Source organism: Mustela nivalis (genome assembly GCF_964662115.1).
Source record: "Mustela nivalis genome assembly, chromosome: 16".
Lineage (NCBI taxonomy): Eukaryota > Metazoa > Chordata > Mammalia > Carnivora > Mustelidae > Mustela > Mustela nivalis.
In genome coordinates, this window is record NC_139035.1 from 66873819 (window position 1) to 66884172 (window position 10354).

At 62.9% G+C, this 10354-nt stretch overlaps 2 protein-coding genes across 2 annotated transcripts in view; both read left to right on the forward strand.

Annotated features, from left to right (window-relative positions):
• The window catches only part of IQGAP3 (IQ motif containing GTPase activating protein 3), a 35104-nt gene extending 26953 nt beyond the window's left edge, over nucleotides 1-8151 (forward strand). The window contains exons 27-38 of the mRNA XM_082703338.1: nucleotides 474-614; nucleotides 1324-1408; nucleotides 1777-2009; nucleotides 2281-2413; nucleotides 2507-2609; nucleotides 3149-3275; nucleotides 4100-4187; nucleotides 4670-4882; nucleotides 5307-5473; nucleotides 5905-6006; nucleotides 6326-6434; nucleotides 7197-8151. Coding sequence (XP_082559464.1) covers nucleotides 474-614; nucleotides 1324-1408; nucleotides 1777-2009; nucleotides 2281-2413; nucleotides 2507-2609; nucleotides 3149-3275; nucleotides 4100-4187; nucleotides 4670-4882; nucleotides 5307-5473; nucleotides 5905-6006; nucleotides 6326-6434; nucleotides 7197-7310 — 1615 coding nt within the window. The 3' untranslated portion in view covers nucleotides 7311-8151. The remainder of the gene's footprint in view (nucleotides 1-473; nucleotides 615-1323; nucleotides 1409-1776; nucleotides 2010-2280; nucleotides 2414-2506; nucleotides 2610-3148; nucleotides 3276-4099; nucleotides 4188-4669; nucleotides 4883-5306; nucleotides 5474-5904; nucleotides 6007-6325; nucleotides 6435-7196) is intronic.
• Nucleotides 7646-10354, forward strand: part of LOC309849984 (uncharacterized protein) — a gene marked incomplete at its 5' end in the record, with an annotated part of 100021 nt that continues 97312 nt past the window's right edge. The window contains 2 exons of the mRNA XM_082703073.1: nucleotides 7646-7656; nucleotides 8261-8399. Of these exons, the coding sequence (XP_082559199.1) occupies nucleotides 7646-7656; nucleotides 8261-8399 (150 nt within the window). The remainder of the gene's footprint in view (nucleotides 7657-8260; nucleotides 8400-10354) is intronic.

Consider the following 10354-nt stretch of genomic DNA (forward strand, 5'->3'; position numbering starts at 1 on the left):
AGAAATGGGGCCGCCCAGGAGCAGCCCGTGCTGGTGGCTTCTCCGGTGGTGCGTGGGCTCATGGGTCATCTTCCCGATCGTCCCAGCCACGGAAGACAAGATGCAGGCCTGCCATGGCCTCCACCTCCCCCGAGGGGGCCTCCACACCCCACGGCGTGTCCATCTGTCCTACGCTCGCCCACCCCCCACCAGCCTCTCTTCCTTCTTTCCCTTCCTCCCAGGTTGCTCCGTTCCCTCCAAGACCTTTCTCTTGTTCTGGCCTGGGCTGCCCGTGTGTGTGTGTGTGTGTGTGTGTGTGTGTGTACGCACGCGTGCGCATGTTCCTGTGTGTGTACATGTGCACGTGTGTGTGTGCGCGCGCACGTTTCTGCGTATCTGCATGTGTGCATGTGGGGGTGAAGAGCTGGAGGGGGCGGGCTTCAGGAGGAGGAGTGGGCGGGGCTCTGGCTGACACCTTGGCTCTCTGCCCACAGCCACCTCCCTTACGATGTCACCCCAGAGCAGGCCTTGAGCCACCCCGAGGTCCAGCGGCGGCTGGACATCTCCCTCCGCAGCCTCCTCGCCCTGACCGACAGGTTCCTGGCAGCCATCATGTCATCTGTGGAGCACATTCCGTACGTGCCTCAGCCCCGCCAGGCCCCCGGGAGCCCCACGCCTGTGTCCTGAGCCCTGGGAGAAGGAAGGGGATTGCGTCTGTAGGTGGCCTGTCCGGGACAGGAATCGTGACAACCAAGTCTAGCACGTCTGGGCGTCGCCGTCCATCACACGCTCCTTCCACACACGTCATTGCACTGGAGTCTCTCAAAACCCCTGAGCTACAGAGAGGGCAGGGATGCTCGCGTCCGTTTTCCAGAGCGGGGGGGGGGGGCAGAGCCGCAGGGAAGGGAGCTTAAGAGCTGCTGGTTCCCGGCGGAGGCAGACGGAGCCCCTCCTCGGGTCCCTGCTTCCCCTCAGGTCCTGCTTCCAGCCCCGCTCGGCCCCTCCCAGGGGCTCTGCCTCCTCCAAGCCTCCCAGGCTGTCCTGGGACAGGGTGCCCAGGGGACATGCTGAAGGGGCCTCTGTGGGGGATGGCAGGCCAAATTCCGGGCTCTGTGGTGTTTCCAGGGGACGCTGGAGAGAGGCACAGCCAGGGCCCTCGGGCCGGCCCAAAGCCTGCACACCAGCTTAGTGGGTGCTGGGTACTGAGCTGAAGGGTGGCAGGGAGCTGGCCGTGGAGAGCAGGGGGCCGGTGCACCACGCCTGGGCAAGTAAGGACCAGCAGTCGTGTGCGTTGGGCTCTGGCAGGGATGGTGGGACCACAGCGCATGCCCACTTTGTCTCCAGGTATGGGATGCGCTATGTGGCCAAGGTCCTGAAGACCACCCTGGCAGAGAGGTTTCCTGCCGCCTCGGAGGACGAGGTCTACCAGGCAAGCACCATCTGCCCCCCAGGCTCCAGCGCTCTCCTTTGTCCTCCTGGGGCCTGTGAGCCCCAAGACAGAGATGAAAGAATAGAAAACTCTGGGCTCTGAACGTGCCAGCGGGACGACCTCCTGCCCGCCGCCCCCCGCAGGCCTTCTGCTGGCTGGTGTGCGGGCAGCCTCATCGTGAGCGAGCAGGGCGGGCTGCAGGGCTGGTTCCCGTCAGGCTCCTGCTCATGTTTCCACCTCGACCGGGTGTTTTGTGCAACATGATGGGGTTGGCCCGGGAGGTCCCCCCATCCCAGGAGCTGGGTAATAGGACTGGAGCGCCAAGGCAGACCCTGGGGCATCCCTGGGATGGTTTCCTCTGCCCTCAGGTGGTCGGGAACCTCCTATACTACCGTTTCCTGAACCCAGCTGTCGTGGCCCCTGACGCCTTCGACATCGTGGCCGTGGCAGCGGGCGGCGCCCTGGCCCCCTCCCAGCGCCACACGCTCGGGGCTGTGGCTCAGGTCCTACAGCACGCGGCTGCGGGCAAGGCCTTCTCCGGGCCGAGCCGCCATCTGCGGGCCTTGAACGACTACCTAGAGGACACCCACATCAAGTTCAGGTCTGGGTGCTGACAGCCCGTCCCTCCTGTCCCCTTGTCCTCCTCTTGCCTTCTGTCATGCCCCACCTCCCCCTCTGGAGGCCTTGGGGAGCGCTGCGTGGAGGGGTGGCGTGCAGTTAGCAAGCCGGAGTGGGGATTGTTGGGGGGTCTAACCCGGGGGGCTGGAGGGACAGGGTAGGGGGCCTGTCAGTCACTGCAGGGGGAATAGACAGAGCACCAGGCGGTGCTGCCCGCCCACCCCACCCCTCCCACACCCTTCTTCTGGAGACAGGAGGTTCATGTGCCGAGCCTGCCGGGTCCCAGAGCCGGAGGAGCGCTTTGCGATGGACGAGTACTCAGACATGGTGGCCGTGGCCAAGCCCGTGGTGTACATCACCGTTGGGGAGCTGCTCAACATGCACAGGGTGAGGGCCGCGGCCGGGGGTCGCTGGGAGGATGGGCCGGCCCTTGGAGGAAGGCCCGGCTCAGCCCCCATCTTCGGCGTCCCTGACCTGCAGCTGCTGCTAGAGCACCAGGACTGGGTCGCCCCCGAGCACTGCGACCCCTTGCATGAGCTCCTGGAGGACCTCGGGGAGCTGCCCACCGTCTCCGACCTCATCGGTGCGTGCCGTGCTGGGCCAGGGAGTGGGGTGCCGGCTGGGGGCCTGCAGAGAGGACGCAGGCCAGTGAGCAGCCTTCTGGAGTTCTGGTTCCGTTGGGGCCGTGTGCTGGGAAGCCAGTCTGCACACGCCCCTCCCCCCTTGCCCCCCTCCCTTCTTTAGATGGACATGGGGACACCGGATAATAGGAAGAAAGGGGACAGACAGTGGGGGACCCAGTGCCATCGTGTAAATGGCTTATTAAATTGCGTGAGACAGATGGGGATGGCTGTGGGTGTGTTTGGAGTCTTTAAGGGTTTCTCCTACAGGAGATATGCAACAAGAGTGAAGTTCCAGGTCAGGGCTGGGGTGGTGACAGATTGAGAGTGGGGAGCTCAAGGCCCCGGGCTCAGGTGATGGTCAGAGGCTGAGCTCTGGGTGGCAGCCCTCTCAGGGGTGCTGCTACGGGCAGCGTGGACACGACTCTCCTGGTGCAGAGGTGCCTGGGGAAGGTGGCAGGCCTGGCCGTGGGTCTCATCCCTGCCCCTGCCCCCACCACAGGGGAGGGCGTGGCCGCCGCTGGGAACGAGGACCCAGCCAAGCTGGAGGTGTCCCTGACCCTTACCAACAAGTTTGAAGGGGTGGAGACGGACGCCAGCGACACTGGTGCCCAGAGCCTGCTTCTGAGGTAAGTGCGCGCCGGCTGCTGGCGCGGGCCCTCCGCGGTCTTCCTGGGCTCTTGTCCGGGGGCGGCTCTCACTGATGCTGCCTGACACTGCCCTCCCCAGGCCTCCGTGTCACTCTTGGCCTTGGCTCTGGGCTTTGGCTGGAGGCCGGGGGACACGTGGGGTGTGGGTAGCACGTGACACTGGCGTGTTGTCACTCCTCACGTGTGAGCTTCTGATCTGAGGGCAACCGTGAGGTTGGGGATGGTGTCCCATCTTTACACGCAGGACGGGTGGCCTGCCGGAAGTGAGGGTCAGGACAGGGGCTTGGAGCTTCCTATCCCCGGTTCTGTGAGTGGGGCGGGGGGTCCCGGTAGGGCTAGCTGGCCGGCTGGGCAGAAGAGGAGCTGAGGTGCCAGCTGCGTCCTGTGCCAGGCGGGCGGCCCTTCCCCTCACCGGACTGCCCAGTAAACCAGTGAGGTGGGCCGTGGGCGAAGGCCTAGCAGGGTGGGGCCACTTGAGAGCAGGGCCAGAGCCGCCAGGAGGGAGGGGGCCGTCAGCAGGAGGGACATCGCAGCTGGGGAGCGGCTCCCAGAGGACAAAGCATGTCCTTCAGCCTGGAGACTCAGGAAGACCGTCTGTGGGTGGGAGGGGGCCCATCCGGCGGGCGCAGGGGTGAGGCAGCTCCGTGTGTGCTCAGACATCTCCTTCCTCCCTCGCCCTCTGGACCTCTCAAGTGTCCCTGGCAGCCACAGCACAGGGCAGGGTCCCCTCCCTCTCAGCTCCCCGCCAGCCCCACGTCGGGGCCTGACCCTGTCCCTCCCCTCTTCCCCCTCCCCTCCTGCAGCACCAAGCAGATGCTGGCGGACATCATGCAGTTCCAGCCTGGGGACTCTCTCGAGGAGATGCTGTCCCTCCCTGCCACCGCAGAGCAGGTGCGTGGCCTTGCTGCTCACGTGATGGGTGTTGCCCGGCCTCCAGCCCCGCCCATTCCTCCCCAGGACCCGTCCCCAGCCTGCCCCAAGCAGACACCAGGGACCGCCTGGAGGGGGTTCCTGAGCATGTGGAGGTCGGGTTGGTCCAGCAGCAGGAAGGACTAAGCCAGAGCTTCCCAGGGAAAAGGTGAGGCTTGCCGGCAGGTAGACGCTTGTCCCAAAACACGGGACAGAGGACAGGAACACGGGCGAACACCGGGGAGCCGGCGCAGTATTGGGAGGCGGCCACCAGCGTGCATCCACGCTTCCTGCTGTGGCGTCCATGCGGGTCCCCCGCAATGACCACAGGCCCTTTTGTGTCTGTGACACCGCCGTGGCTGTTCAGTCCCCAGGCACCTCCGCCTACCCCCACTCCCCGAAGCTGGGCGGGGGGCCAGAATGGCGGAACCTCCTAGGCCCCTCCAGCTCCTCTGTCTTCCCAGGAAGCGGCCCACAAGCAGCTGACGGCCGAGCGGCAGGCGCGCGAGAGCCAGACCCCGGAGCCCCTGCGCCGGCACCGCTCGCTGAGCGCGCACGCCCTCCTGCCCCTGGCCGACAAGCGGCGGCGCGTCCTGCGGAACCTGCGCCGGCTGGAGAGCCTGGGGCTGGTCAGTGCCCGCGACGGCTACCAGGGTCTGGTGGACGCACTGGCCAAGGTAGCGGCCCGGGACTGCGGTCCGGCTGGGGTGGGTGGGTGCAGGGGCAGGCGAGCTGGGGGCGCTGGGCGGGGCATGGAGTGGGCGGGGCCAGTGGGGGCGCAGGTGCCCAGAAGGCCGGCCTCTCCCGGGCAAGCGCCGCCCAGACCCAGACTGTCACCAGCCAGGGGAGGCCGAAGCACCCCGCAGGGCCCTTTCTGACGGGAAGGTCTCAGGGAGGGGACCATTCCTGCAGCTCTGTTTTGAGCCTTGGAACAGTTGCTCCTCCGCGCGCGTCCCTTGAGGGTTTGGGCTGGAGTCCTTGAACCGGCCCTCCTGGGAGAAGCAGCTGTAAAATCGGCCTCTCCCTGCTTCTCCTGAAGACGCTCCCCGGGAGTGCCCTGGGCTCCCTCAGGGCCTGAGCTCTCCTGTCCCCCAACCCCAGGACATCCGCAACCAGCGCCGGCACCGGCAGCGGCGGAAGGCAGAGCTGGGGAAGCTGCAGGCCACGCTCCAGGGCCTGGACGCCAAGACCGCCTTCTACGAGGAGCAAGGCGACTACTACAGCCAGTACATCCGGGCCTGCCTGGACCAGCTGGCCCCCCGCTGCACGTAGGCACCACCCGCGGGCCCAAGGCTCCCTGTGACCTCTCACCCTCATGTGACCTTTGCCCCATTCCACCAGCTCTGAATCTTTTTTTCTTTTTTAAGATTTTTTAAATTACTTATTTATCTGAGAGAGAACGAGCATTAGCGGGAGGGAGAGGGAGCCCAGTGTGGGACTCGATCCCAGGACCCTGGGATTGTGACTCGAGCCGAAGGCAGACTCGTCACCGACTGAGCCCCCAGGCGCCCCCTTCCACCAGCCTTGAAAGAACCACATCCCAGGACAGCAGGGTCCCTGTCTCGTGTGGGCTCGGGCTTAAGTGCAGGCCCTTGTCCTCCACCAGGGAGGGTCCTTGGGCTCTGCTGTCCTTCCCGCAGACCCAGAGGACGAGTGTCTCGGGTGCGTAGATGAATTCTCTGTGGCCTTTTCGAATCAGGAGTTCTGGGAAAGGGAAGAAGCGGCCGGCCCTCCGTTACACCGCGGCCCAGCTGCTGGAGAAGGGCGTGCTGGTGGGGATCGAGGACCTTCCCGCCTCGCAGTATGTGTCCGACCCCAGCAGTGCTCCAGCGCGCGGCGGGAGGAGGGGCTCTGGGGGCAGTAGGCTGACCCGCACAGTCGGAGACAGCCCGCGGCCCGGGATGCTGGGGGCGCTTCCCGGAGGAGCAGGCATCTGATCGGGCCAGGCCGATGGCAGGTCGGTGGCGTGGTGAGCAGGGAAGACAGAGCGGGAGCACCGCCAGGAGGTCTGGGCTCAGGGACACACAGCGCTGTCTGGCCGCGCCTCAGTGGGAGGAAGAACAGGGCTGGGGTCCTGGAAAGAGGCACCGAGTCCCCATGTCGAATCCTGTCCCCGACAGCTTCCGAAACGTGATCTTTGACATCACCCCTGGAGACGAGGCAGGCAAGTTCGAAGTGAACGCCAAGTTCCTGGGCGTGGACATGGAGCGGTTTCAGCTTCACTACCAGGTGAGGGCCGCCTGCTGGGCTTGGGGGTTGGCCCACAGCCCTTCCCTAGGCCTCAGAGGACACCAGCTCCACTCCGCAGCCAGTCGGTACCCTCTGTTCCTGAGCAGAAGGCTGAGGGGCTCGAAGCCCAAGCCCCTCTGCCCCCAGGCTCTGACGCAGAGCCCCTGCCAAGCAGCAGACCGACCGCAGGCTGGTGAGGTCAGAGCCGGACGGGTACCCAAAGCCCCAGCCCGTGCCCCTGCACCCTGCACCCTGTGCCCGGCCCCAGAGCCTTATCCCGATTCTATAGGCTTAGAGGCTGATGTGGAAGAAGCTGTCACAGGCCAGCACTCAGGGAAGCAGTGTTTTTTTTTTTAAGATTTTATTTATTTGAGACAGAGAGAGAGAGAGAGAGCACAAGCAGGGGGAGCAGCAGGCCGAGGGAGAAGCAGACTCCCTGCCGAGCAAGGAGCCCAATGTGGGGCTCGATCCTAGGACCCTGGGATCATGACCTGAGCTAAAGGCAGATGCTTAAGGACTGAACCACCCAAGTGCCCCACTCTTTGGCCTTTTAAACAAGAAAACTGATTTCAAGCCTTTGTGCTTGAGTTCACATTTGATTAAGTCACTGTCCTCTCTTGCCCTTGGTGTCCTGCTCTGTGAAGTGGGGTCTCGGTGGTCAGGGCCGCTGTGTGGACGTGGGAGGCTCCAGGCTGAGAGCTTTCCAGAGACTGGGCCCCCGCCAGGAGCCCTCACCCCTGCCCCCCAATGCCCTCTCCCCAGGACCTCCTGCAGCTCCAGTATGAAGGTGTAGCTGTTATGAAACTCTTCAACAAGGCCAAGGTCAATGTCAACCTCCTCATCTTCCTTCTCAACAAGAAACTCCTGCGGCAGTGACCAAGGCCTCTTCCCCTGCTCGGTGCTTGTCTTGACACTCAACTCGCTGCACACTTCCCTACAGATGCCAGGGCTCAGGATGGACCCCCAGGGCTCAGGATGGGCTGAGCTCCAGGGTCCCACCCCGCCCCCCACTGGGAGGAGCTTGCCTACCTGGCCACAGCTAGGGTCTCCTGCTAACAGCTAACTGGAGCCTCACCCCAGAGTCTGGCTGTGTGGCTGATAAGTCCCAGACCCCTGCTGTCCCCGCAGGAGGGCATGAGTTGGGACTAGCCCTTTGCTCGGGCTGGCCTCTGGTCCCTCGTCTGCTGCTGCCTCACCGTGGTCACCCCAGTATGACACTGCTGTGGGCCCCGTTCCCTCCTCCTCCCTTCTCCCTGTACAGCCCCGCCAGGCACCTGCTCCCTCCTGCCCCTGTCCCTCGCGGACACCCGTGGATGCCTGACGGCCCCGGGCAACCTCCGCTCTCATTCCTCTGTGGGTGGTCTGTTCTCTGTGCGCCCCTCGAGTATTTCATGCAGCTTCCATCATAGTTTCAATTCTGGCACTTTTCTGAGCTCAGAGTTGTTCCCCATATCCGCACCAACAGTGCCACCAGCGCCTCGTGCCGTGTCGGTTGGGGCGCCTTGGGTCAGAGGCAGGAAGGGCGCCCGGCACGTTGAAGACTCTGTCCATCCACTTCCGACGGTACAAGGGGCGTCTCTCCCCCTCGGGGCTCCGGCCCCTGAGAGCGGACTCTTCTGGGCAGTTTCAGTCCACCTGCATTCTTGCCCGCCCCCCCCAGCCGACTTCCTGTCCCTCTGCTCCCGACGTCACTTGAATAAAAGCAGCCATCATCCCACTGCTGCTGTTAGCCCTTGGCTTCATCTCGTGGGGAGCAGGCCCCCAAGCCCTGGGACAGCTCTCCCCTGAGCACGCGGGGTCCCTCCCGCATGGGCCTGCTCCGCCAGCCTGTGCTCCCGAAAGCTTCCCGAGCTGTGGCCTTTCTGCCTCCCGCCGCTCCCCCGGGGGACAGAGAGGAGGAAGGAAGGAAGGCTCAGGTTCCGGAGGGTGAGGAGAAGCGGGTCCCAGTTCCACCCCGCCCGCTCTGCACACACGTCCCCCAGGTTCTTGTCCCAGTCTCGCCGCAGCAACTTAGTGTCTGGCTTCTGCACTCTGATCAAATCCCCTCTGCGTGACCAAAGCCCCGGCCCTGCCTCCCGGCTCTCAGGAGACAGGCAGAGTCTGGGGAGGAGGGGAAGGTACAGAGACACCTGCCCCAGCCTCTGAACCCTGAACCCCTGAGAAGCCCCTAGCGGACACCCCCAAGTTTGCCTGTCACTCAGATCTGTCTTGCCGTCATGTCCTCTCCTTCCGAGACATGTCGCGGCAGAGACTTCAAGTACTGCCTTGCTCTGGGCGACAGGGACACACCATGGTTCCAGATTCCACACATGAGCAGTCGTCACTGAAAATCTCACCCTCCACCAACGGCTCCAGCACCGTCCCTCTGAGACACCCCCCAGTGATCACCTGGCCTCCGCCACCCACACCAGGAACTGGACTGTCACAGCAGCTTCTGTCCTTGAGGGCCTGTCGTGCCCTGGGTGTTCATATGCGCTCACTCTTCACAGCAACCCCAAGAAGGCAAGCTGCGGCTCCCCTTGGAACTGAGACCCTGAGGTCTGGGTGACCCACCAGCTCCGCAACAGGCAGTAAAGGGCAGAGCAGGCCTTTAACCTCGGGCCTGCTCCGTCTGCACTGACACTCCTCCGGAAACTTTCTCTTTTCCGAGAAACATCTCCACTTCCTTCAGCCCACTGCTCAACCTGATGAGCGTCAGGGCCTTCCTAGCTGTGGATGGCCAGTCCAAGACATGGGCGCTCAGCTTCCCTGGCGGAAGTCCAAGCTCTCGGGAGGACGGTCTGACACCAGGGACGTACGTGCAGTCTGCCAAGAACGAGTGGTCTCTCTACCGAAGGTGAGTCGGGACACCTGAATATCCACAGAGAGAAGCCGGACCCCTACCTCACACCGTATACAGACAATGAAACAAGTCATAGACCAAAATGTAAGAGTCAAATTCTTATAAAACTCCTAGAAGAAAACCTAAATGTTCATGACTTCAATCAGGCAATGATTTCTGAGGACACCAGAGGCACAAGCGGCAAAAACTAGGTAAAGCGGGCTCCATCAAAGTTAACAACTTCAAAGGACACCTCCGAGAAAATGAAAAAAAACAAAAACCCACAGAAAGAGAAAAGATAGTTCCAGATCATGCGTCTTATAAGGGACTTGCTTCTAGAATGTCTAAAGGGCTCTTATAACTCGAAAAGACAGCCCAATTAAATGGGCAAAGAATTTTAATGGCCATTTCTCAAAAAAAGACACACAAATAGCTAATAAGCACATGAAAAGACCCTCAACATCATTAGTTATTAGCAAAATGCAAATTAGGTTTTAATGAGTTAATCGCTGGACGCCCCTGGGGATGACCGAGCTATTGACAAGGGTCCCATGAGGAGGGGGACGGGTTCTAGCTCCTGTCTGCTGGGAAGAGGGTGGGGCCGCTTTGGAAAACAACCTGGGATCTCTGCAAAATGTCAGACCTGTGAGCCAGCCCTTCCCCCTCCCATGTATGACCCAAGAAAATGGAAGCCCCGTCCACATGCAAGTCTGTACACAGATGTCCGTCAGCCAATGGACGGGCCGACAGACGGCGGACAGACTGCGGCAGCGCCTCACCGACGGAGCCCCGCCCAGCCACAGGCAGGGACGGCAGCACGTGAGCCACAAGGCAGAGGAAACTCGAAAACACGCAAGGCACAGGTCAGACACGGCGGCACGTGGGTGTGATTCCATCAGACGGACGTCCAGGCTGGGCAAATCCACAGGAACAGAAAGCAGAGCAGGGGTCTCCAGGGTCTGGGGAAGGGGGAGCATCGGGTGACAGCACGGGGGTGTGGCTTTCAGCTGGGGCCGCGGCTATGTTCTGTAGTGGAGGGGGGGCTGCACGACAGCAGAGTAAACCCACCCCATTGTATACCTTGAAAGGGTGAGTTTTA